Source organism: Dama dama, chromosome 30 (genome assembly GCF_033118175.1).
Source record: "Dama dama isolate Ldn47 chromosome 30, ASM3311817v1, whole genome shotgun sequence".
Classification (NCBI taxonomy): domain Eukaryota; kingdom Metazoa; phylum Chordata; class Mammalia; order Artiodactyla; family Cervidae; genus Dama; species Dama dama.
In genome coordinates, this window is record NC_083710.1 from 87,699,301 (window position 1) to 87,725,461 (window position 26,161).

At 52.8% G+C, this 26,161-nt stretch overlaps 1 protein-coding gene across 1 annotated transcript in view; it reads right to left on the reverse strand.

The window, feature by feature from the left end:
• Positions 1–1,652: 1,652 nt before the first annotated feature.
• COL4A1 (collagen type IV alpha 1 chain) overlaps positions 1,653–26,161 on the reverse strand; it is a 132,239-nt gene continuing 107,730 nt past the window's right edge. The window contains exons 29-52 of the mRNA XM_061133260.1: positions 26,008–26,105; positions 25,346–25,496; positions 25,028–25,141; positions 24,035–24,202; positions 23,830–23,919; positions 22,871–23,023; positions 22,621–22,719; positions 22,420–22,509; positions 21,251–21,390; positions 20,183–20,309; positions 20,011–20,091; positions 19,506–19,604; positions 18,253–18,303; positions 16,911–17,096; positions 16,190–16,323; positions 14,648–14,720; positions 13,691–13,762; positions 12,325–12,453; positions 10,987–11,085; positions 9,877–10,089; positions 8,731–8,908; positions 5,204–5,318; positions 4,820–4,992; positions 1,653–3,162 (exon numbers count right to left, since the gene is read on the reverse strand). Coding sequence (XP_060989243.1) covers positions 3,081–3,162; positions 4,820–4,992; positions 5,204–5,318; positions 8,731–8,908; positions 9,877–10,089; positions 10,987–11,085; positions 12,325–12,453; positions 13,691–13,762; positions 14,648–14,720; positions 16,190–16,323; positions 16,911–17,096; positions 18,253–18,303; positions 19,506–19,604; positions 20,011–20,091; positions 20,183–20,309; positions 21,251–21,390; positions 22,420–22,509; positions 22,621–22,719; positions 22,871–23,023; positions 23,830–23,919; positions 24,035–24,202; positions 25,028–25,141; positions 25,346–25,496; positions 26,008–26,105 — 2,915 coding nt within the window. The 3' untranslated portion in view covers positions 1,653–3,080. The remainder of the gene's footprint in view (positions 3,163–4,819; positions 4,993–5,203; positions 5,319–8,730; positions 8,909–9,876; positions 10,090–10,986; positions 11,086–12,324; positions 12,454–13,690; positions 13,763–14,647; positions 14,721–16,189; positions 16,324–16,910; positions 17,097–18,252; positions 18,304–19,505; positions 19,605–20,010; positions 20,092–20,182; positions 20,310–21,250; positions 21,391–22,419; positions 22,510–22,620; positions 22,720–22,870; positions 23,024–23,829; positions 23,920–24,034; positions 24,203–25,027; positions 25,142–25,345; positions 25,497–26,007; positions 26,106–26,161) is intronic.

A 26,161-nucleotide genomic window follows, 5' to 3' on the forward strand; every position in this document is an offset into this window, starting at 1 on the left:
CACTGCCTGAAAACACCTTAAGTCTGGAAGGCTGACGAGGATGAGAGGACTGGGGCCTGATTGTCACACAATCCCATGTACTCAAAAGGGACCCGGGGAACACCTTCTAATACCGCAGAGCAATAACCTCAGATCTAACCAAACTAAACGCTTTCTCTGCATCATGTGAATTGAGCTCAGGGAAAGTTCTCATGCAAGTCAAAAGGAGGCCAAACAGAGATGTATCCTCAGAATGACCTAGAACAAGGAGTGACAGGAAGATTCGGAGAGTGAGGAAGGGACCCTCGCACTCTTCCCAGGAGGGTCTGTGCACGGACACCGCCCCCCGCCTCGCCTGCAGCCTGGATGGGAGATGAACCTGGACCCAAAGCTCAGAGTGCACACTTCTCACTTCATCTCATCCCTCATGGAAACATCTTCCAGGCAACTCTCAGGATCCTCAATTGTAACCCAACCCTCAACGCGACTCCCACCTATTGTAAGACTATAGTTTTCAGATCTATAACCTCAATTCACACACTTGACAAGTGACAGGTTCCTTCCACAGTGAGGTTTTTTTTTAACAGAACATTTTTTAAGGGCTTCATATTATTCACTTTCATTTATCCTGTACCTAACCTGGGTTCTGGTAAACAGGAGGCACACAGTATATGAATGAGGACGTGGGTGATGGAAGGGTGAATGGGTGGATGCAGAGAAGGATGGATGGATGAATGGACAGGGTGGGTGGATGGGAGGATGGATGGGAGGATGGATGGGAGGATGGATGGGAGGATGGGAGGATGGATGGGAGGATGGATGGGAGGATGGATGGGAGGATGGATGGGAGGATGGGAGGATGGATGGGAGGATGGGAGGATGGTGGGAGGATGGATGGGTGGGTGGATGGATGGGTGGATGGGAGGAGGGATGGGAGGATGGGAGGATGGATGGAAGGATGGGTGGGTGGATGGAAGGATGGGTGGGTGGATGGGAGGATGGATGGAAGGATGGGAGGATGGGTGGGAGGATGGATGGGTGGGTGGATGGATGGGTGGATGGGAGGAGGGATGGATGGGTGGATGGAAGGATGGGTGGGTGGATGGAAGGATGGGTGGGTGGATGGGAGGATGGATGGAAGGATGGGAGGATGGGTGGGAGGATGGATGGGTGGGTGGATGGATGGGTGGATGGGAGGAGGGATGGATGGGTGGATGGAAGGATGGGTGGGTGGATGGGAGGAGGGATGGAAGGATGGGAGGATAGAGGGAAGGATGGGTGGATGGATGGGAGGAGGGATGGAAGGATGGGTGGGAGGATGGGAGGATGGATGGAAGGATGGGAGGATGGATGGGAGGATGGATGGGTGGATGGATGGGTGGATGGGAGGAGGGATGGGAGGATGGATGGTAGGATGGGAGGATGGATGGGAGGATGGGTGGGTGGATGGAAGGATGGATGGAAGGATGGGTGGGTGGATGGGAGGATGGATGGAAGGATGGGAGGATGGGTGGAAGGATGGGTGGGTGGGTGGGTGGGTGATGGCTGCCTAGATGGACAGATGGGAGAGAAGGGGGGAGGGATTAAGGAGAAGACCATACTTTTTTTCCTTTGTAGTAATTTCTGTAAATGACACCCAGTCCTTGACTCATTTGGAAGAACTACAAAATAAATATGATCTAAGGTATGCAAAGCTTACAAATTTATTAGTGGCTTGTGCAGTAAACCTTCCTTTGAGGTTTCTGTGGCAAAACTAGCAACAAATTAATAAAAGCTTAATTTTTATACAAATAGTTTTATTACAAATTTGAATTTTTAAGAAATACACATTTAAAGGAATTACACAGAAGGCCTTAGTAGTCTTAAAAACGTTTTGGAGACTTGGAGTGAAATGTCATTTCAGGCACAGTGGTCCAATTCTGCTCCCCTGCAATCCATTTGCTCCCCTGCTGAAGTCTGAACACAGCTCACGAAAACCCAAGGAAGTGCCTGAATGTGCCTACAGGTGACGACACTGATATTCTGCTTGGACAGAGCTGCTTCTCACACCAGGCCGCAGAACGCGGGTGCTCCTAAGATGAAGGCCTTTCAAGGTTGTTGCTTTTGAAGTCAAGTCATTCAGTTTGTGATTAGTGTTTAAAACCCTGAAGATATTTCATACAGAAGAAAAACAAGAAGCTCAAAGGACATGTCTCCCTGTAACAGACATCACGTCCGTGAACCTGGGTTTGGCTTTGGCAATACACAACTTTTGGTTTCGAGGTGAACAATGAAAACTGGTGTTTCACATTCAATACCCTAGTGCTTAAAAAATCTCTGTTAAAGGACAACACAGGCTTTTAAAGGAAGAAACTATGAAAGCTTTATTTTAACAGTGGAAATGAAACTACAGCTTGACCTGCCTAATTGCTGACATCTATATAAATTACTAAAATATATATATATTTCCTTTCTGCCTACTTTGGGGACCACCTTGATTCCACAGGAAATCCGTGATTTCTGCAAGAGCAGCTGCACAGTACCTCACGGAGCACAGAGACTGACATTTTTCTTTGGAGGGAGGGGGCGGTCGGAAGACAGGGCTGCCGGCCCGTCCTTCCACCGGGAGGGCCCGGCCGTCGGCTCCACGCGGCTAGTACTTGGACAGACCACGGGAACCTGCGTTCTGAGACCGCTCGACAGTGACCTCAGCAGACCACGCATCTGGGGGTGGAACGGATCTGTCAGGACACGGGAAGGCCCAGGGGCCGCCCCCAGGATGGAAGGCCCCCACCCCTCCTAGCACCCTTTGGTTTCCTGGTGGGTCTCGCGTCACACAGGAGCGCACGGACTCAGGACAGACATGCTCTTTATTGCATCGGGAGCGCCCCGGGGGCTTCTCTACAGGCAGCTCGTCGTGGACGTGGCCGTCCTTCAGCAGCAGAGGCCAACGAAGCAGGGGGTGTTAGTCTGGCAGGTCCCTATCAGGCACCTTACGGTTTTCGTATGGACAGTGAGGTACACGGGCTATATTTCTAGAGCTCGTTGCGGTTAGGAGGAGGAGGGGGAGGACGGGGAGGAGGGGTAGCACCATGTTGTGACGCAGCTGCGGGCCGGCTCGGCTATGTCCTCCGCATGCATACTTGGCAGCGGCTGACGTGGGTGCGCAGCTCCCCGGCCTTCAGCGTGGACGGCGTGGGCTTCCTGAAACGCAGCACGCGGGCGGGTCACCGCACGGGCCTGCCTGCCGCCGGAGACCCCCGGGGACCAGCCCCCGCCCTGCCTGTGGGCACATCCCGCGGCCCCGGCAACGCCTGCGAGTTATCACTTGCATCCCATTCCCAGGGCGTGAGAACATGCCTAGAGCCACCCAGGTCAGTCTGAGCCCAAAGTCTCAGCCACACCACATACCCCCACCCCTCCTCACCCCCACCCCACCACCTCCTCAAATGCCAGCATCAAACTTCTGCTTTCTCAACTCGATTATAAACACCCCCAGACTAAAAACATACTCTTCTTCTCTGGAACACTTCACACACACACATCTGAAGGGCGTGTCCGACTCTTTGCGACCCCATGGACTGCATAGTCCATGGGATTCTCCAGGCCAAGATACTGGAGTGGGTAGCCTTTCCCTTCTCCAGGGGATCTTCCCAACCCAGGGATCGAACCCAGCTCTCCCGAATTGCAGGCGGATTCTTTACCGTCTGAATCACCAGGAAAGCCTGAATAATAAGAGTGCCTTGTCCGAAAATTGAGGTGGTTTACATTAGCAAAGTTGGTGAAAATCCTAGTGCCCCCAAATTATTTAAATGCATGGGACCTCACCTAGTCTTGTTTAAGAAGACATTTGAATTAATTGTACCAGGCTGCTGGTTTGGGGGAAAAAAAAAACCCCACTGTTACCTGTTTAGCCTATACCGGGCAGCCTCAGGAGCTGGTGCGCATCTCAGTAGCTAACGGTCAAGCCAGAGCTGACGACAAGCTCCCAGCGGCCTAGAAAGTGTCCTGTGAGCTACGAGAAAGGCCCCTGGCTCTTTTCTGATGCTTGGAAATTTACAAATAGTGAAGATGCTGCTTCACCCTTATGATCTAAGCTAGAAAGAGGCAGGGTCACAGCAGAGGTCTGCAGAATGCTCTCCGAAAAGGTAAAGACAGAAGCGCTTATTTCCAAGGCTGAGACGTCCTTATTTGGGGTAAAGAACAGTAAGTAATTGTTCAGACCCCTCGGCGTCCCGCGGCAGCTCCAGCAGGTACTAAGAACAGCATAGACGCCTCTTTATGTCCAGGATGGACTGGGCCCCGCTCCAGGCTGACTTCGAGGTCAGTGGCCACTCGAGACCATTGTTTTAAAGGGGAAATTTTGTTAGAGGAAAAGAAAGACAAGTCCCTCCCTATCTATCTTGGCTGCAGTTTGTGCTGAAATTAATTTTCCTCCATGCAGGCCTAAAAAACAGTTACTGGCGACTCACAACACATATGTCTAGTTCAGCCTTATAGACACCATGAAAACCAGGGCTATTTGTTCTCTCTCTGCTGATCAAAGGTACCACGTCTAAAATGATTTGTTTTAATGATGCTGCCGTGGATCCACTTTGGAAAACAACCTTTCCTCTTTCATGCTTCTTCAGCAATGAAGGAATGAAGCCTGTCACATGAGCTCGAACCTTTGAAAACGGTCTCGGTCATGCACCCGCATACAACAGACTCACAGATTCATTCTTCCACGTGGAAGAAGGACTGTCCCTAAGGACTGCGGCAGAACCGTCTCTGGGACTCTGCACGGGTCACGGGTCACGGGTGTGGATCACGGCTGACTGAAAAGAAAAGTCACCGAGGGGGCGGGGCCAGAGCCACTTACTTGAACATCTCGCTCCGCTCTATCGTGGCGAGCCAAAAGCTGTAAGCATTGGCGTAGTAATTGCAAGTTCCGCGGCCGTGGCACTCGATGAAGGGGGCGCTTCTGAACTCCTCCAGACAGGAGCCGGGGGAGGCGAGGGCCTGGCCAGAGCCTTCAGCCCCGGCGCTGGTGTGCTGCGGGGAAAGGGGACCATGAGTCAGCGGGGATTGGGGTGCTCCCCTCTGCAGAGCCGCCCCTTCTGCCTCCTGCGGACACACACGGGCACCCACACCTCCCCATGGCCAGGCCCCTGGGGATGCTTCGCAGGGCATCCCAGCAGTGAGGGCGGGAGCCAGAGAGGAGAGGTGGGGAGGTGAAGGGCGTGGCTCTGGGGCAAACACTCACCATCACGAAGGAGTAGCCGATCCAGAGCGAGGACCAGCCAGTGGGGCACTGCGGAATCTGGATGGTCTGGCTGTGCACGGCCATCACCATGGCCGGAGCCTCACACACAGCACACCTGCGGGGAACCGGAGCCAAGACCCTCAGTCGTGCAAGGAGCCCCACCTGCTCACCTCTCCCCAGCACCAGCTCTCCAGCCCTGCCCCCAGCCTTGCCGGTCCAGTGACATCTTATCAAATGGAGCAGGTGCCCCTGCTTGGACTCTGAGGCCCAGGGCCTCTCACTGGTTTGATACAGTTGCCTCGGTGTTAAAATATTAAACTCCCAGCCTCACTCAAGACTTGTCATCTCTCCACCTGCTCTGTCATAAGGGGAAGGCAACCTGGAGCCAGGCTGTAAGAGGGCCTGTCTCCCAGAGTAGCTGGGCCGCAGGAGACGTCTGTGTCTCCTCTGAGTACCGCAGCATCCTCCGGCGTTTCAGCGATGAGCACGGACCTCAGCAAACACACGGAATGCTCAAGAAAAAGGAGATGGTGCAGTTCAAGGGCCAGTGTTTCTGGAACATGGCGATCTGTTTTAAGCCCTGAATCATCTTCAATGTAAGAACATTTGCTGAATTACAGTAACTGAGAAAAAATATCGAACCCAGGGCCGGCGGTCCACATGTGCCTCCTTCCAGAGACCATCCAGACCTGGAGCCAACAGACCAGTGAGGAGACCTGCCCGGGGCTGGACCCAGAATGTTCTGACTGGCTCCTGCTATACTAAGGGACCCTCTGATGGGGGGATCACGGTTTGTTAAAGAAATAAATGAACAATAGCAGTAACTACATTCACGTCACAAATGAACACGGGGCTAACAATGCTGATAGATGACTACAAATGATGCTAATAACACACCTAGCTAGGCTGGAACATTTGCACAAAAATAGATGAGAAGTTGGGAACAGGCCTGAATGAGTCACTCGGTTTTCCCGGGCGTGTGAGTCTGCGTGTGTGTTGTGCTACTTCGATTTTATTCACACAAATGCAGATGAATTAAAGGGCTCAATTAAACAACAGTTACTGAAATTGGCCTTTCACATCTGCCACCATCTGCCTGCCAGGCCCGGGAGCAGACACACAGCACAGGGGAAGGTGACTCATGTCGGCCTCTGCTGGGCTGGCGGAGTCAAGCTGCTGCAGAGATGTGGTCTCGACCCCGTCAGGTGGGTGTTATGGGACAGAGAATCGCAGGTTTAACGAGCCGCGTCATCCCTTGAAATTCATACAGTCTCATTCTCCGTATTATTCATGAGAATCTGAGACCACAGCTAGTGCGTGCATAAGGCAGAATTTGAGCTCAGTTCTTGCTCTCAGACCAGTGGTCTGTCCTCTAGAGCAGTTAAACAATCCACAGTTTTTGATGCCTCACATTTGCAGAAAGTCAGAAAGTACTTGGAAAATTGAGGCAGGATGACAGCAGAAAACTTGCTACTCTTTCTGCTGGAGAGGAAAGATTTTGTGTTGTTAATTTTCTACAATTAAGCTTTAGGACGTCCCCAAAGGAAAGGCCTTGGAAAGAACTTGTGAGTTTTGAGAGGTTGTCAGAAACTGCCAAGTTAAAGTGACATGGGCGCTGGGTGCCCTGGAGGAACAGGTGGCGTGATCACAAGAGGGGAGGCAGATACACGCGCTTTCAGAGTGGTGACGTGAAGGATGTGACTTTTGAGGTCTCTTCAGGCCCAGAGCCTGTGGGTCAGCTAACAGGGAGCTGTGAACACCCTGAAACGGGTGGCACTGGGGCATTTAAACAGCTCGTGGTGACAGGCCCACAGGGAAGAGCAAGTCCCAGGCCCAGTCGACTCCCGGACCGGTTTCCGGGACGTCCTAACCCATCCCAGAGCCCCCGCGTCCCAGCCAAGCCAAGTCAGTGTCAAGTTTGCCAAGACGGTAAATAGGAAACAAAAACGAGAATCACAATCTACCTGTAGTCCACGGAAAGCTAAACAGAAACACAAAGGTGGTTAGTTCTCATTCTCGTGAACCTGAGACAGTTCTGAGCAAGAAACGTCTCGACGCAGAACAGCCCACAGGCACCCCCGACAGGCAGAAGGACTCTGCGTTTGGAGAGGGGCCTCTCGGGAAGCTCCCATTTTAAGGTCCAGGAGGTGAGTTTTCTTACGGCTCAAAAGAAAGCGGTTGGATGTAAGGCCTTCAAAAACCTGACTTTTCTCATGGGCATCTCCCAGCCTTTCTGCTCCAGGTCCACATGGTAGGTTCTTTTTAAGAAGACTGATCTGGACCAGCCTTCCATGTGATGGAGCCTCAGACCCTGTAACTGGCTGGCCCCCTCGAAGCCCGCAGTGACCATCTGGGGACCAGGCGGTCACCATACACCCAGCCCCCACTTCCGGCTGCAGACACCACTCAGCCAGCACTGTCACATCTCTCCTCCTGTTCAGAAGCTGCTATTTCCCTAAAAGAAACCCAGAAAAGCTTATGTTCTTTCTCCTTCTCACTCTGCTAAGGCAAACTTGTCCCGCCTTGTCATTCCTTTTATCCTCCATTATCTTCTTGTGTAGAAGGCTAGCTTCTCAGTGAAACAAATTCATACATTTGCCTCTGTTCTATTACTTCTGAGTGCAGCTAAGGAAGCAACTTTTTAATTAGAAGGAAAGAAGCAAAGATAAGACAACTGTGTACTTTTCGGTCATAATAATTCCAATTTCCCATTTTATTTCCTACCAGGCAGATTCTGGGGGACTTGAAAACATACCCCAGACATTAATTAGTGTGGAAAGCACTTAATTTGGGAAGTCACTCAAACATATGCATTCTCAGTGGGGACAATATTACCTTCAGGGCCCAAAAACTGGTGTAGTGGGGGAGAATAAGAAAATTCTTAGAACATACACATGTTCTAATGGACACAATATATCAGTATAGTCTTCTTATGTATATGGCACAGACATACTCTATGTCTGAGGTGTTACAATTTCTTGAGGATTCCCTCACACCCATAGTTGACTTCCTACATTAAGGGCCACTGAACTGCACACTTTAAAATGGTCACGATGGTAAATTTCACATTATGTGTATTTTACTACGATCAAAAATAAATTATTTTTTTAAAATTTCATGGGGGTGGGGAGTGATTCCAAAATATATATATATCTTAAGAGACTCCTCACAGAGAGATTTATTTAAGAAAGAAGAAAGCAGTGAAGATGTTCCCACATTTGTGGGAATTCCAGAGACACTGCTTGCTCATGGCGGGGAAGGTGCTCACCCCCGCCAGTCACACGAGGTATATGTTCTATCTCACCCAGGGTTTGCATTAAAATTTGTGAGAGGATAACTGACTTTGACAGCCAATCCTCTGCATGGCTGATTTCTACCACAAAGCTCAGGTATCACAATCAGTAAACAGAATGGCAATGATTTGAATGTTTGGGGGGAAAACGGAAACACACAAGAATAACCTCCGCCCTGAGGACGGGTGGCCCTCCTTCCTCGGTGGTGCGTCTGCTGCGACGGGCTGGACTCACCTGCTGATGAAGGGCCGGATGTTGTCCCCGGTGATGGGCGCCATGGACATGGGCATGGGCTCCGGGGTGGACAGCCAGTACGAGTAGTCGTTGCGGGAGGCGAAGTTGCAGACGTTGTTGATGTTACAGAAGAGGAAGGGCATGGTGCTGAACTTCCGCAGGCAGCTGCCCGCCGTGCCTGCGTGGGGACGGGGCCTCGGCTTACCACTGACAGCCCGCCTCGCTGCAGGCTGCCAGGGCCAGCCAGCACAGACACACATCCACGCGCCACACGCGTGAAGATGGAAACAAACACGCTTGAAATTAAAGACAGGCAGACATCCACCCGACACGTCCGTTAAGATGGAAATAGAGACGTTTGAAATTACAGAAAAGAGGAAACAAACACAGCTAAATAAACACACTACTACGACTGGAAATGAGCGTTAAATTAAAAGCCGATAGGAGACTACCAAGAATTTGCAGGAAGTTTTGCTGAATGGAAACAAAATGGTTCATCAGGAGAGAGAAACCTTTTCCTGGACTGAACTCCAGAAGGAATTTAACGTGCAGCTCCTTCTACAACAGCCGAGTAACTCACTGAACAACGGTTCTGATGAAACGCAGAGCCGTCTTTCTACATGTTCCCAACCTCCATAAAAGTTAGAGGTAGGTGCACAACACTAAAATATAATTTGGAGGAGCAGATCCGGAGGGGACCAAGAAAATGATGACAAACACGCGATCCTCTGTCCATCGAAACTTACAGGACAGAGATTAGAATATGCAAAGGAATTTTGGACAGGATAACGTGGACATTTTTTAAAAAGAGCAACAGTAAAGCTGCTCTGTTTTATGATGAGTAATGCAAACTGTAGAGTGTTTACTCCAGAAATCTTGATCCTATCTGATCACTTGAGGAAGAGGTCAAAAGTTCTATTAAACTTTTTTAGAGAGTCAGCCTTTACAATTGCCTGGCTCCCCATTAGTAATCTGGTGGCCTTTGGATGGATGGCCGTTTGGTAAGGATGGAGGGAAACAGGGCTCTTCCCCTTCACTAGGTCGTGGCGACACCCCGAACCACAGGACAGGAGAGGAACGCAGCCCAGCACCACCCAGCAGCGGAGACGCAGCGCGGCACGGCCTCACACATCTGTGGGCCCTCACCCAGGTCCTGGCCGTGCGCCCGCTCGTTGCCTTGCACGTAGAGCAGAGAATACCCGTGGTAGAGGATTTTGGTCCCAGGAGGACACTGGGGGTCGTCTGTTGTCTGACTGTGCCGGGTCACGAGGAAGCCGTGATCGACGGATGGGGTGCCCGGGGGACCCATGGATCCCGGCAGCCCGTCAGGGCCGGGCGGACCCGGGAAGCCTCGTGGACCTGCAAGACGGGAGAGAAGCCGCTTCCTTAGTTATGCGCAGGCGAGACTCGGCACGGCCACCGACAGCCACCGCCTCTGACCTGCAGCCTCGGCCGCCCCTCTCTGCATCCCACCTCCGGACAGGTTACAAGCACCATGCTTGGGGCAAAGAGAAGCTCAAAGAGCTCAGTTCCATGATAAATGGAATACGTGAAAACATGGATACAGGAATAAATGACGTGATCTGTATTCTTACAGCACTGGGGGCTCCTATGGGCGAGGATTATCATAGAATTTTTAAAACAACCTCCTCTGAAGGTAGCTTCCCAGACTTAGTGGCCCCAGGCCGCCTGCAGAAACAGGGCGGGAAGGAAGCTCCCTTGCAGGGTGTCTTCCCATCTCTGGGGGCGACCATGTGGCCTGCAAGTCTGTCCCAGGGCCCCCTGCTGGGCTGGACCCTCCGAGCACTCAGCAGCACCTTCGGCCTCCGGCTTCTCGGCCGTGATGGGACCTCTGAGTTCCTGCCTCTTGGGAAGCAGCTCAACCTGAACCCGGAGCAGCCAGCGGCCTTCTGGCCAACACGGCGTCATTATCTGCTCCCCCTTGCCCGCTGCTGCAATGGCGATTTGAGCCACAGACCCTTAGGAAAACGTACAGGGCCGTCTACCGGCCTTCTCTCAGTCACGTCCACCTCTGGAAGACACCGAGCTTTGACCAACATCTGTCTCCCGACCCAGAAAAGAGTGATGACAACCCTCAGACCCTCTGTAAGATTCTGTTTCTCCTAAGAAACAGACTCCTTTGGAAGTCTTTCCAGAAACGCGTTCTTCTGCAGGTTTTCGCGTGCCCGGGCCTGAGGCTTCGAACTGGAAGATGCAGCAAAGGGGCAGTGGGGCTGGGAGGCACAGCACACCTACCAGGAGGGCCGAAGGGCCCGGTCTCTCCCTTCTGGCCGGGGGCGCCGTCGAAGCCGGGCTCACCCGGGGGCCCAGGTAAGCCCACGGACCCCGTCACACCTGAGCGAGAGGAGAGAGAAGTCAGGATCTGCTCGTGGAGAGCCATCCAAGGGCTGCACCTCCTCCTCCCCTTTGGAAATGTCTTCTCTGGCCTCGGCAGATGCCAGCACAGGGCCTGGGACTACAGGCGGGAAACTTTCTCCAGAAGCCCGAAGAGTGACGCGCACGCCGCACAGGTCACTGCCAGACCGACCCCCTGCACGGGGTCTGCTCATCACAGAGCTGGGGGTTCTCCCCGGCTTCTCCCTGTTTCTGTTGTCACTGTTTGGCAGGCAGTTTGGGGAAACGCAGGCACGTGGGGGCTCGGGGAGATTTGATGCTTTTTCATTTTCTCAAGTGTTTCCCCCTCGCCCTTATTCTGGTGACTCAGATAACGTTTAAGCTTCAGACTTATTGACAGGGTGGTTCTCCTGTTTGCACGTGTACACTGCTTTCTCGGGGCATTGAACCTGGAATCTCCGTGATGTTCACTTTCTACTCTAACTGTTATCCTTTTTCTTTATTTTCCATTCCCGCCCCTCCACAATAGCTTTTAAAGTGGGGACTGCTTAGCTCCAAGAAGCAGAAAGCGTCTAGGTTACAGTGTCTGGAATCGTAAGGATTTGCACAGATTCCGGCCAGTCGGGCAGAGCCTCTGGGCCACCGTGGAGAGCACCAATTCCCGGGGTGACTCTGGGCCACTGCGCCCTGCCGCCCCCCACCTCATGGCCGGGAGAGGTGGTTCTCCTCCGCCTTCACCCACGCCGTTCTAAGTGAACACAACAAGGCTGAGCTGTATGTTCCCCCAGCTTCCCCGTGTTTCATTCTGGTCTTTTTTCATGTGTGTGCACGTACACAGTCACCCAGTCACGCCTGACTCTGCGACCCCGTGGACTGCAGCCCAGCAGGCTCCTCTGTCCACAGGATTTCCCAGGCAAGAGTACTGGAGTGGGCTGCCATTTCCTCCTCCAGGGGAACTTCCAAACCCAGGGATCGAACTCGCATCTCCTGAGTCGGCAGGCAGGTTCTTTACCACCAAGTCACCAGGGAAGACCTTCTGGCTTTTTTTAGGCCCCTTTGAAAACTTCACGTGGTTTTGATATACATTAAAGGAAGATAAGAAAGTCATCTTCAAATAGGAGTTTACATAGTCACCACCCAGAGACTGACCCGAGACACGTGGGTAAAGAGGAAAGCTTGCCCACGTCAGCCCCCTCCTGACCCCACGCCCCCTTGACTGCCCAGCCAGCTTATTCTTACCTTGCTGTCCTTTCGGGCCTGGAGGTCCCTGAAGCCCTTTCAGACCTGCGGGGCCCTCAGGCCCAGGGAGCCCTGGTTCCCCCTTGATGATGTCAAATGGACCTGGGGGACCTGGGGGGCCGGGAAGACCTGTGGGAATCAAGGCGGCCACAGGTCAATTTCACCGTCAGCACTCGGGGCAGAAACGGCATCTGACATGAAACCCAACCAAAGGCAGTCATTCTCAAAAGGAGAATCCCGATCAAACACACAAGTCAACAGACGCTCACAAGACACGGATCTGCTCATCTCCATTATCTAACCTAAAATCCTGCATCCTCGGGACGGGAAGAGACTCAGTGTCAACTGTCCACTCCTCTCTGGACGCCCTGACAGACCTTCCCTGCCATGAAGCTCAACCCTCCGAGGGCCTCGCCTCCCACCTGGGGAGCCCCGACACGTGAAATTAGGATGTTTGCCCTCATCTTTTTTCTGAAACCTGCCTGAATGCACACCAGAGCCACTGGTCTTAATTTTTTAATGATGACTGAACATAACCCTCTTCATACTATTCATGGATGCTGAGAAAGATTGATGGCGGGGGGAGAAAGGGACGACAGAGGATGAGATGGTTGGATGGCATCACCGGCTCAATGGACATGAGTGTGAGCAAAGTCCGGGAGTTGGTGATGGACAGGGAGGCCCGGTGTGCTGCAGTCCAGGGGGTCGCAAAGAGTCAGACACGACTGAGCGACTGAACTGACTGAACTGAAGGTAACCCTCCTGCTGCCTGAACGGGTCCTGAAACACGGGGCGCAATCATGAGGCGTTTCGGGTCTTCCACAGCCTCCCCTCTCTCCCTTCTCTCACTCCTCACACATTTCTCTGTTTATTTTTTCCCCTAATCATCCACATCTCTGTGCATTATGGTTACTAACTCCCTCTATCAAGACATGGTCTTCAAAACGAAACGCAGCCCTAGAAATGAGCTCTGGCCCGTGGAGGCCAGGGCAGGATGGAGATCATCTCCTTCCCAGACCAGCCGCATCTCTGGAGCCGCTGGGCACGCCCCGTTCCCCGTGGAGAAGCCAGGGCAGGCCCTTTTCTATGAAGGGCTCCGTGCTGTCCAGCCTGCTCGTGCAAGCCGAGTTTCACTCCTTGCTTTCACAGCTGATTTCCGTCTGCCCTCAGAGCCTGTGACAGTCTGTGAGTCTTGAGTCCCTCATCCCCTCTTTGCTGGATCGACCTCACACACATATGGAACCAACCTGGCTTTCGGGACAGATCGCAGGTAGACACGTCCACTAGACTAGCCACACACAGCAACAACCCCAATAGCGGCCTGAGCGTTGCTGGTCGCTGTTTCCTGACGACCACATCCCCTTACCTTTAGTTCCCGGGAAGCCTTGGTCTCCTTGGTCACCTTTAACTCCCTGCAGGCCGGGGAGGCCTTTCTGACCTGGAGGAAAGTAGAACATATCGTCTTGGCACAAAATTCCAAAAGATATCCGTGTGCGCATGTGTGTGAACACACGCAAGTGTCGGGTTGGCCAAGAGGTTCATTCAGGCTTATTCTACAAAACCTCATTAAAACCTGAATGAACTTTTAGCCAACCCGGTATATACATATATACACAAACATTTACACACACCCTCATGTGTACTGCATACACATACATAGACATGCCTACAAACACACATGCATACATTACACATGCACACACATGTACACATGCACATACACACACACACACAGTGAGCACGTTTCTAATTTACGCTCCTGGAAGAAAAGAGCACTCCTTGTACTCAGCTACATAAAACTTTTGATGAAACTCTCCTTTCTGAAACCCCAGAAGACACATTTTTCCAAACACGTAGCAAACCCTAAAACAGTCACAACCAGCGGAGGGGCATGCGACTCTGCTTTTGGTAACGATCCGGTTCCCACGTGTCCCCAGTTAGACCTCAAGATGCCTGCAAGCTGAGAACTTGTTTTATTCACCTTTCACTCACATGTACCTGATTCTTCAGTTAAAATCACATTGCCCAGAAGCTGGTAGGCACCCAATAAATATTTGCTTAAAAAATTAATGAATGGCCCAAATCCCCCATGATTTCTCATCGAGGTGCCAGGGATCCACTGGTTCTTTGGAAGGAAATCAGGATGTCTTTATACACCCAAGCATGAGAGTCTATGAATGGGGCTGCCATCCAGAAAGGGCATTTTAATGTGAAGAGGACAGAATCTCGTCCTGGTCATGCCAATCTATCAGCAGGCAGCGCCAGGGTTGGAGCTCCAGTGGCAGGGAAACGTGTCTTCAAGCAGCATCGCCTTATGTCTTACCTTGAAACCCTGGAACTCCTGGAAGTCCCATATCACCCTTGGCTCCTGTGATTCCTGGAGAGCCGCCAATGCCCTAGACACACAAGAGAACGTCAATCGGGAACTGCTCAAGGGACGTAAGTCTCTCAAGTAGGTGGCAGTGGGGAAGCCAAGACAGCCCCTCTGTGTTCTGAAAGTGGCTTTGTGAACAAATGGGGGCCTCGTGGTTTATTAAAGATGTAGGAAGAATGACAAAACTTGTGCATGCTTAAATCAGGACGCTGGAAATGGCAACACTCATTCATTCACTCTGTCCCTTCTGCTGTCCATCTATGTGGTCAGTTCCAGGAGCAGGTGTGAATCTGACATCCCACTGTCCCCACCACACAACACGATGCCGTGAACAGAATCGAAACTCCCTAAACATCTGTCACGGCAACATCTCAACACCAAAGAACCTTCCTGGAAAACCTTCCTCCCAACACTCAACCATAGTGATTCTTCTTTAGAACTGACTTTATATCTTGTCTTAAAAGAGCTTCTAAATATGGGGAGAGGAATGTTAAAAAACTAAAGAAGGATCATTTTCCTTTACAATATAGTGATGTTCTTGTATTTTTAAAATATTACCTTAATTTCTGGATATTTCAACATAGTTGTTCCTTTCACAAAATATAAAAAGTTGTGTTGTTTCTTACTTATATTTATTTCTTTGCTTTATTTTAACAAGGTAACCAAAATAACACGAACAAGTATTTGTAGATATGTATACATATAATCCAGTAGTCACATATGGATGTGAGAGCTGGACCATAAAGAGAGCCAAAAAACTGATGCTATCAAATTGTGGAGCTGGAGAAGACTCTTGAGAGTCCCTTGGACAGCAAGGAGATTAAACCAGTCAGTCCTAAAGGAAATCAACCCTCAATATCCATTGGAAGGACTGATGCCGAAGCTGAAGCTCCAAAACTTTGGCCAGCTGATGCAAAGAGCTGACTCCTTGGAAAAGACCCCAGTGCTGGGAAAGATTGAAGGCAAAAGAAGAAGAGGGTGGCAGAGGATGAGATGGTTGGATGGCATCACTGACTCAATGGACATGAATCTCAGCAAACTCTGGGAATAGGGAAGGACAGAGGGGCCTGCAGTCCACAGGGTCGCAAAGAGTCAGACACGACTTAGCAACTGAACAACAACATACATATAATGCACATGTGCACTCATGGACACAGACACTGAAAATGGCACTAGGAATAGAGTGTTATATTTCTGTGTTACCGAGGCTTTCTTTTTGTATCATTTGTCCATAGGTTTTTAAGCCAGGCATTGAACTGTAATTTCCAGTATTGTAACATTTCACGTCTGATGGTTCATGTAAAACTAGATTGTAAGAACTGTTGTTAACAGCTGCCTACCGTGATTACTTGCCAGAGAGAAGGGACTGATTTAGAGAGGCTCTGGGAGTATAACATACATGTAATGCATGTGGATACACACATACACACACACACAAAGTATTGTATTTTGATCCTTTCCAAAAACAGGACCTGTCATTGGACAACTCACCGGCATGCCCTGGAATCCTGGGTCTCCCTTGGGCCCTGGCGCTCCCGGAGTGCCCGGCCAGCCTGGGTTCCCCTTGTCACCTTTCAGCCCATCGAGTCCGGGGAGGCCTGGAGGCCCCATGGGTCCCGGGTGCCCTAGTGGAAGACACAGAAGACACATACTTGAGGTTGGAGGATGGTCTGATGTACAAGTGGCATTAGACTGTGCTTGTCACGATGCCACCCAAGTGCCCCCAACTGCCCAAGGCAATATCACATTAAAGCAGCATGAGCCCTGAAGACCCCGAGTCCTGGAGGGAAGACTCTCAACAGGCAGTACACGCTGCTTCAAACAGCCAGACTCAGAGTCAGTGTCCCGCGGGCCCTGGGCTCAGAGGCGACCGAGTCGCCCTGCAGCCCCACCGTGCAGGGGGACAGAGGTCACACCGGTTTTAAACCCCACTGCACGTGGCCCTCGTGGTCCAGCCCTTCCTGTGACGTCCTGCCTCCCTCCCCCAGCTCCCGGTCGTGCATACTAAGTTCCCCGACAGAAAGGACATGGGAAAAGCACCAACAGAGGCCCGAGAGACAGCAGCCCAAAGTCTTCAGCAGTTTCAAGGGGTAAAAAAAAGCTGCCAACTTCTCAACAGAAGGCTCATTCAAGACTCTGATTATCCGCGTTACACCCGCGTGCGGTGTGTCTCTCTTTCGGCCCCAGCGCTGAGCTCCTGAAACATCCTTACCTGGCAGGCCGGGTTGTCCTTGCGGGCCGCGGTCTCCTTTGGGCCCCTCTACCGCGTGGCCTGGGGTCCCTGGCAATCCCGGCTGTCCCTGTGGTCCCGGGGGACCCATGAAGCCTTGTTCTCCTTTGGATCCAGGAATTCCTGGGCTCCCGGCTAATCCTGGGAAGCCCACATCGCCCTTTGAACCTGAACAGTAAAGACAGTTGAGATGGTGGTGAAATGCAGGGAAGAAGAGAGACCCAGTGCACCAAGGAGGAGCGGGGAGCCTCCGGAAGGCCCAGGAGGAAACCAGAGCCGGGGGCCCTTCTCTCTCCTTTTTACTGAAAAACGGTCTAGACTCCCACCACAGCCCACCTGAAAAAGGAAAGCTTAGGATACCAAGAAGCTGCCATCATTCCTTATGCTCTTTAAAGCACATGGTCTACGGCAAAGGCACTTGCATATATGTGGAGACAAGCCGGCAAGGTACGGCACTGCTGAAATTAAGGGCTTGTCCCATCCACAGGCGAATGAAGAAACAAATGGTGTTATATCCATCCCAAGGAGCTCGACTCAGCAAGGAGACTGAAGGATGGACACAATAGTGGAACTATGGCACCGGGGACTCTCAGACTCATTATGCGAGTTAAAGAAGTCAGGCTGAAACGTACATGGTGTAGGACTCCATTTGCGTAAAATTCTAGATAATACAAGCTAGTCGACAGCACCAGAAAGCAGACCAACGGTTACTTGGGGTGCAGTGGGGTGGAGGGGGCAGAAAGGGGCAGAAGGGGGCTGACAAGGCAGCCCGGGGAACCTCTGGGGCGGTGGTGTGTTCACATCTTGAACCTGCTGGTATTTTCATGGATGTGTACGCATATATCAAGATTTATCAAATTGTACACTTTAAATATATGCAGTTTATTACATGCCAGTGACACCTCAATAAAGCTGTTTTTTAAATAAAATTTCTAAGTCAGAACTTCTAGGAAAAAAGCTGCATGTTTAGTTTTAAACGTATTACACCAAACTTGTCAAAAAATGACAAAATTCTAGGACTGTCTTAAGGTTATTAAGGAAAAAGAAGAAGGGAAGGAAACAGGGTCACCGTCTAGAAGGATCACGGGGCCCTCCTTGGGATCCCTCCCACATGCCCCCACATCACGAGTATGAATCCAAGACACGGCACATCGCACGCTGGCTTGTCACACACCAGCAGAAAGGTCCTGCCTACGGTCCCAGACCCTAATCTGTCACCACCCTAGGTCCAGGGGCTTCCCTGTATCTGCCCGCCCTGCTCTGAGGGTGCTGTGTGTACCAGAGGTTCGCTGAAAAGGAAAAACAGATTTGGCAAATGTGTTACCTTTCTCTCCTTTGCTCCCTGGAAACCCTGGGAGTCCTCTTCCAGGCAGACCTACGAGATAAAGGTCAGAAGCCACGTTCACCTCTCCTAAAGCAGCCCAGCTGCAGGGACAGCACAAAGCAACATCCACTCTTGGTGCCAAAACCACACACAATTTGCAGAACACAGAGAAATCCCTGCACTTTGCAAGTAAAACTATATTGCTACAGTTGTTCTAAGACACCCTTGACTGGGTGTGTATAATGTAGTACGCTTTCCCCAGTACCTCTGAGCTCAGAACCACTACAGCATTTAGTAGAAACAACTTGTACAAATGGGTGCTAATTTCCCATTACTGTCTGGAGACTCACAAATTGGCTTCTCTCAGATGACCATCCAACCAACAGCTATTCTCAAACGTGATGCAGAGAGCCAGGTGGGCCAGCAGACAGCAGGGAGCCCACAAATGTGCATAAAGCGTGTGAGGGAAGGTCCAAAGGAGGGAAGTAGGTATGGTGGCACTTTTAATGAATTATTTTTATAGGAAAATGAACGTACATAATACAAACATAAGGCTCATAGAATGAAAACATGAGTTGTAGAAGGAGGCCAGCGCCAGCAGTAAGGGGGCCTCTGACCACCCCTTCCCAGCTCTGCATCCCTCCCTCCATCCCCATGACCAGGGGTCACCTGTTTCACACTGAGTGTTACCCTCCTGCTTTTGGGTTGGCTAAAAGTTTCATTTGGGTTTTTCCATAAGATGTAACAGAAAAATCTAAATGAACTCTTTGGCCAACTCAGTCTACATGAGTATTATAACTCAATATATACGAATATTATTGCGTGTGTGATTGTCATCACTGGAGCTCACAGCTTGCACTTTTTGCCCAAGTTGCCAGGTCCCCATCAGTGAGAGAAGCAGATTCAGGGGGCAGCAGCTATCCCCAGGACCATCTGTCTAAAGGGAGAAAGGCCAGGCAGAGAAAGCCACAGTCTGGGCTTTCTGTGTATCTCTTTCACTCACCACAAGAGCTCAGGCCATTTGAAGGGCAGGTGCCCAGAAGTATCTGTGGAATAAATGAACACTGCCTCTCCCCTTCTCTCATCCCACACTGCCCAGGTGTCCACATCACTGTCCCACAGACGTAAGGATGAAACAACGTAGGTGCCATTTTACACCGGGCCCCGGTCACTCAGCGAGGAATGGAAAGCTCTGGGAGATGTGCGCTCCAGGGCACAGCCTCACTCTGAAAGGCAACGGACACCCAACGTACCTGGCTCGCCCTTCTCTCCCACCGACCCTGGAATTCCATCGCTGCCAGGCTCCCCTTTCTGGCCGGCTGGGCCCGTGGGGCCAGGCTTCCCAGGAAGACCTCAAAGAGAACAGTCAGACTGGTCAGCACCCTGGTCTGCGTGGAAAATGCACCACCGTTCCCAACATGCTTCTGGGGAGCCGTTCCCACCCCCTGAGCAGGCCCAGCTTCCTGCAAGTTGCTCCTGAATCCCCTTCAGCAGGGACCACTGCGTGCTGACCCCCAGAAGCTGGAGTGAGTGGAGACAAAGAGTATCCATTCATCGTGCCAAGCAGGAAAACTTGTTTCTAAAACCAGTTCCAGTCTAACTGGTGTGAAGACCTTGGAAGACCCTGGAAGATCCCAGACACAGTCTATTCAACTGGAGGAGGAGGTGTGATTCCACAGGTCATCCAGAGGCCACCCAGCCTGAGGTCCCGTGACCTCCCTCCACGGGCCCCCATGTGTCCTGAAATGTGGTCTCTACCTGCTTCTCCTTTGATGCCAGGAATGCCATCCAGTCCCGGGAGGCCTTTGTCACCTTTCTCTCCAGGCAACCCAGGGCTTCCTAAAGAAAAACCGGAACACCCAGTTCCCGTGACCATGACTTTCTCTTTGCCACCTGGACCCCGAGCTCGGGAGGAGGCTGGCCCACTTACCCGGATAGCCGACACTGCCCGGGGAGCCTTTGGGACCTGGCGACCCGGGCATTCCTGGGATCCCAGTGCTTCCTTTCTCTCCCTTCTCGCCAGGGCTTCCCGGAAATCCTGATAAGCCCTGGTCTCCCTGTGGGTGTAGATTGGGCCCGTTAATGCTGTTGGGAAAGTAGGCACGGGTCTGGAGGCGCCTCCTGTATAGACGTGGGCGCAGGGACTACAGCCCTATACATGTGGGTGCAGGGACTACCGTCTGTATTCACGTGGTGCAACAACCACCACCCGTACACACGTGGACGCAGAGACTGCCTGTATACACGTGGGCGCGGGAGGACCACCTGTATACACGTGGATGTGGGGAAGACCGCCTGTATACACGTGGGCGCGGGACGACCGCCTGTATACACGCGGCTGCAACGACTCCTGCCTGGCAGAACTCCACTTCTGGCTTTCTAAAGGGGGAATCGAAGCCCACTCTAGAAACGGAGGAAGAGCCAGAAACCCAGTGGCAAAAAGCAGCCGCCTGTTCTGCTTCTCCGGTTCCTCCTTCGCTTCGCCCCGTGATGACTTGCTGCTCCGCTCTCAGCAAGTCTCGGGTCCTCCTTGGGGGAGGCAGGGAGACTGTTCCATTAGGATTCATTCACTACACACTCCCTGGCAGCCTTTGGTGAGGGAGGGAGACAGGTGGGAGGCGGTACTGTGGGAATGGGTGGGAGGGGCTTCCAGAGACGGGTGGGTGGGGCTTCTGCAGACAGGTGGGAGGGACTTCCGTAGAGGTGGGTGGGAGGGGCTTCCGCAGACTGGTGGGAGGGGCTGCCAGAGGCGGGTGGGTGGGGCTTCTGCAGACAGGTGGGAGGGACTTCCGTAGAGGTGGGTGGGAGGGGCTTCCGCAGACTGGTGGGAGGGGCTGCCAGAGGCGGGTGGGTGGGGCTTCTGCAGACAGGTGGGAGGGACTTCCGTAGAGGTGGGTGGGAGGGGCTTCCGCAGAGACTGATGGGAGGGTCTGCCAGAGACGGGTGGGTGGGGCTTCTGCAGACAGGTGGGAGGGGCTTCCGTGCAGGATGCAGTTACCTTGTCTCCGGGCCGTCCTGGAATCCCAATGCCAGGCAGACCCGCCTGCCCTTTCTCTCCTTTTGCCCCCTTGTCTCCAGGTAAGCCAGGAATGCCCTGCGGGCCGGGGATGCCAGCCACACCTTTTGGTCCTGGCATTCCTAGAAACACACAATGGAGGCAGAATGTCTGGTTAGCCGGTGCTAGTATTACAAATAAGAACGCACTTCAACAGCCAGTCAAGGAGGCGGAGAAACACACATCCCTCGTTTCTCGGGCTGTGCGTCATCCAGGAAGGTGCCAGTCATCCCGCCGTGGAGAAGGACCCTAGAAAACAGCCTTCCTGTCTTTTAAAGACAGCCACATTACAAAGGGAAAAGGAATACGTTAACTGCTCAGCCCATGCCTACTTTTCCAACAGCATAAAGCGGCTTCCACGTCCTTTATTCTGTAATCAAACTTCATTATCCAAATGAATCAGAGGGGGCATGACGCAGGTCATGGAGAACAGAACTGTCCCTGCTTCCAGACTGATGTGGGCAGTCAAACTAACTTATAAACAGGTGCCCACAGCAGCTGGACGTTTATATCTTAAATAAAGTGACAGTGCACCCCGCAGAGGCCTCGGGAGGAGCCGTGAGACAGGCCTGCTGGCCTGTCTTGTGGCTCCAGGAGATTCTGAGACGCCTTGGCACCCAGACCGTCCGCGCCCCTCGGCTCTCAGCTTTCTGTCTCCTGCCTCCTCTGTACTAGTTGTCACTGCAGCAAATGCTGATGGCAAAGCGTGGAAGCCGGCTCAGCACCGGGGCAGAGGGCCCAGAAGAGTCTTCTGAGCTAATGTCGGGAGAGCAGGAGCCTCTGGTGCTGAGAAAACTGAGTGGAGAATTAATCGCCGTTTCGATGGATCCAAATAGACACACCTGGAGAAAGTCCCCAGCCTACCACCCATGTCCATCTTGTTAGATTGGGAGGGCTTTTGTCTGTTTTTTTTTAAGCCAGGGACATAGGGTCAGCCAAATGCCCGCCCTCCCTAGACAAGAAGTCTCACATGAAGATGTGAGTTTATGTAAAAGACACGTCTCCCTGGATTACGCCCTCAGGCAGTGGGCCTCACCCAAGCCTCGCCCCAGCAGCCCGACAGGTGCCACAGGCGCGTCTGGAAGAAGCCCCCTTTCCTAAGCCCCACGTACCTGGTAGGCCCATTCCACCAGTGGATCCTTTGGGGCCAGGAAGTCCTGGAGCGCCTGGGATCCCGCTCACACCGGGATCACCTTTAGGTCCTGGGATCATAAAGACAAAAACCCAACAGGTCAACAGCCACGAAGAGCACCAGGTAACACCTCCCGGCACGAGCCCCCGCCGTGCAGGCAACCTCGGACTTCCCACCGTACCTGGCTGCCCGGGGTGTCCTGCCTGACCATCCTTTCCAGGCACACCTGGCGTTCCCGGGTCTCCCCGGGATCCTTTATCACCGGTCGGACCAGTTTGTCCTGTGCAACACAGGAAAAAAAAAAATAATAACGATGCAAGTCTACTTAAAGCAAGTCGTAGAAACACAGGTGGGTCAGTCATCACGCAGGAAGAACTGAGTAGCTCATCTGACCCCCTCCCCGCTCCACAGGTGAACCTCCTCCAAGATACCTTTCTCGCCTTGGTCTCCCTTCTCGCCCTTCATGCTGCCCATGTCCACCTTATCCATGGAGCCTGGCTTGCCAGGGAGCCCCACGTCGCCTTTGTCACCCTTGAAGCCAGGGTCTCCCCTGGGTCCCGAAGAGCCAGGGAAGCCGTGGTCCCCTGCAGAAAGAGAGGGGGCACCGAGTGACTTGCGGCCAAGGGCCCCGGGCAGTGACAAGCGCGCGGTTCTTTCTGGCCAGTAGACCCAACCAACGAAGAATAAAGAACAAACAGCCTCTCCAAAAACGGCACTCAAGGACCAGTGTCCACATTACCCACAAGAAGGTGATACCAGGCAAACGAACAATAAAGCCATTTCTAGAATTCATTACTTGCTAATACTTCCAACAGATGAGACTTCCGCTCTTAATTTAAACAAATGACATTTTTCTCTCCTTCCTAAATCGCCTCATGACTCCAGTTCATAGTGGTCCCTCAACTCTGTGTGAAGTAACGGAAGGGGAACTCTCCCACTCAACTACACAAATCACCACTTTTATGTCTAAGGTTCAAAGTCAATTTTTTTTTTTGTTTAAAAAAACAAAACAGAACATTATTTTGGACCAAATGTCATGATACGAAATAAAAATTAAGACTTGTAAACTTGCTCTCTTTGCTACTTTGACTCTAAGGGCTCAGTTCCTTTGACCTTGCATGATTGAAGATTCCACCATTTCTAAAAAAAACTCAACGGTGCCAACAAACAATACCCCAAAACCTGTCTTCTCCCTGACTTTTTGGTGGGGCACATTCCGTAACCCCCACGAACCATGGGTTACACAAGGGGGACTTCTGGACCCTTTACTTGACCTTGTCCTTTCCCAGGTTTCTTGGGATGAACTACAACTACAATTAGAGAATTTCCCACAAGGCACTGGGGCCCAGACATATATAACACAAGTTCTTCCGTGGTCACCGCTCCTTACCTTTGGCCCCCGGCAATCCTGGCACGCCTGCTGGTCCTGGCGAGCCGGGCTGCCCCGGGGTCCCCATGACGCCCATCTCTCCCTTGGGACCTGTGGCCGGACAGAAGGACCGTGAACGTTGGTGGCAGAGGCCGAACGAGGGTCGTGAACTAGAGCCGGGAGGCACCTCCCCAGGCCCACGTGGGTGGAGCTCAGAGTCACTCACCTGGAAAGCCGGGCTGGCCGGGGGTGCCCTGCTGTCCAGGAAGGCCAGGCAGCCCCGACTGCCCCGTCAGGCCGGGGAGCCCCTGGGACCCTTTGTCTCCTTTGGGGCCCGGCATGTCCAGGCCTGGGAAGCCGGGGAAGCCTTTCTCTCCTTTCACTCCGGGGGGGCCTGAAACGGGGAAGAGAAGGGGTGTTGGCAGGACTGGCGGGGTGTCTGGCACTGCCCTGGAGCCCGTGCGCCCGTGACTTTCTGCAGAAGGCCTGTGGCTGTGGCCACGTCAGGGTGGGGGGCGTGGAGCTACTCCCCCTCCTCAGACGGTGGTGTGTGGGGCCACTGCTGGGCACGCATTGTCCCAAGACAAAGCCCCCCTGCCCGCGGGGCATCGGCAGCAGGCCCCTCCATGGCCCCTCCGCGGCGGGGAGACTCAGCCCAGCATCCCCCGTGCGGCTCTCCCTGGCTGTCCTGTGCCACCCACCACCCCTGTCTCACTTGACGATGGTTATAAAGGCAGAGGCAGCTTCCAGACACGGACTCCTGTGTGTTACCCATGACTCACTACCCCTCCTGTGGAAGGATCAAACAGAGGCGCCGATCCTCCTGAATTAAATAAAAAAGGTACTGAATGTACAATAAAGGGAAAGTGTCTTTGGCACATAAACCAAGTTCAGAGAGAGGAAGAGAATGGCATCCGTGACTTTGTGTATGTATGTGTGTGAGTCGCTCAGTCCTATCCAACTCTTTGCGACCCCGTGGACTGAAGCCCACCAGGCTCCTCTGTCCATGGAATTATCCAGGCAAGAATACTGGAGTGGGCTGCCTTATCGCTTCTCCAGGGGATCTTCCTGACCCAGGGATCAAACTTAGGTCTCTGGCTTTATAGATGGATTCTTTACCATCTGAGCCATCACACCTGTATCCACAGAAGAACTGACTCCCCTTTGAGCCACAGATTGTGAGTTAGGGAAGGGGCATTCTGGAAGAACGCAGTATCACCTGATGACCCTGGGGGTCCCTGTCCTCCGGGGGGGCCCATTGCTCCAGGGGGGCCGATTCCGGGGACTCCCGGAGCTCCTTTGGGGCCTTGCAATCCAGGAGGTCCCGGGTCACCTGGATGGGGAAGAAACAGTGACCACATCACACAGGGACACGGCCATGTCAGAAGCACCACCCATCACCCCAGGTGCCGGGACGTCGCCCAGGGCTGTCATCATTCCTTCCACAAACATTTACTGGGACCTAGCAGGGGCTCTGAGCCCACACAAGAAGCAGACCCCTTCCCTGCCACTAGCTGGATGTGCCCGTAGACGTTACCTCTGAGCCCCTGGAGGCCGGGGGGGCCGATGGCACCGTGCTCTCCAGGAACTCCCGGTCCTCCGATGTTTCCCTTCTCCCCGGGGGTGCCGGGGATGCCCGGTATCCCAGGCAGGCCTTTAAGTCCCGGCAGACCGATTCCAGGCTCGCCCTGGAGACCCGAAGCACAGAGAAGCCAGTGACCCTCCGAGCCGAGGGTCGTGGGCTGTCAGACCTGGGCGTGCACTCGGGGGAGCTCTTTTGCTGTCTGTGGCTCGGGCCACGGAGGAGGCTCCTAAGGACCCTGCAGTGCTCAGGGCAGTCCCCGGCACGACGAATGACTGGACCCAAGTGTCCATGTGACGGAAGCTGAGAGAGGCTGCCGCCCACCCTCCCGGGGGCTTCAGGTTGCTTTCCTCCTCCACTCCCGACAGGACACGCGTTGCACATGGAGACCCAGGACGCACACGGGCAACAGCACAGACGCGAGGTGGGAACAAATGACTCCTCCGCAACAACTCAGGGCTGTGTGCTGCCCCGTGTCGCTGGGTATTTCCTGGCTGATGCTATGTCACATGAAACGTGCTGCCCCAACACACCCCGTGAGACCAGCAGCCTACGATTGATGTGCCCAGTTCATCACAGCGATGCGGACAGCAGTCCGGGGAATGCTCGATACGCACCTTCTGGCCAGGTGGACCGGGGTTGCCAGGTAAGCCGTTGAAGCCTTGGCGACCCGGATTCCCAGGAGGTCCAGCGTCTCCAGGTAAACCATCAACGCCTGTTTGGAAGAGTGAAAAAAAAATCGTCAATGTAAAATACTATTCCCGACATCCT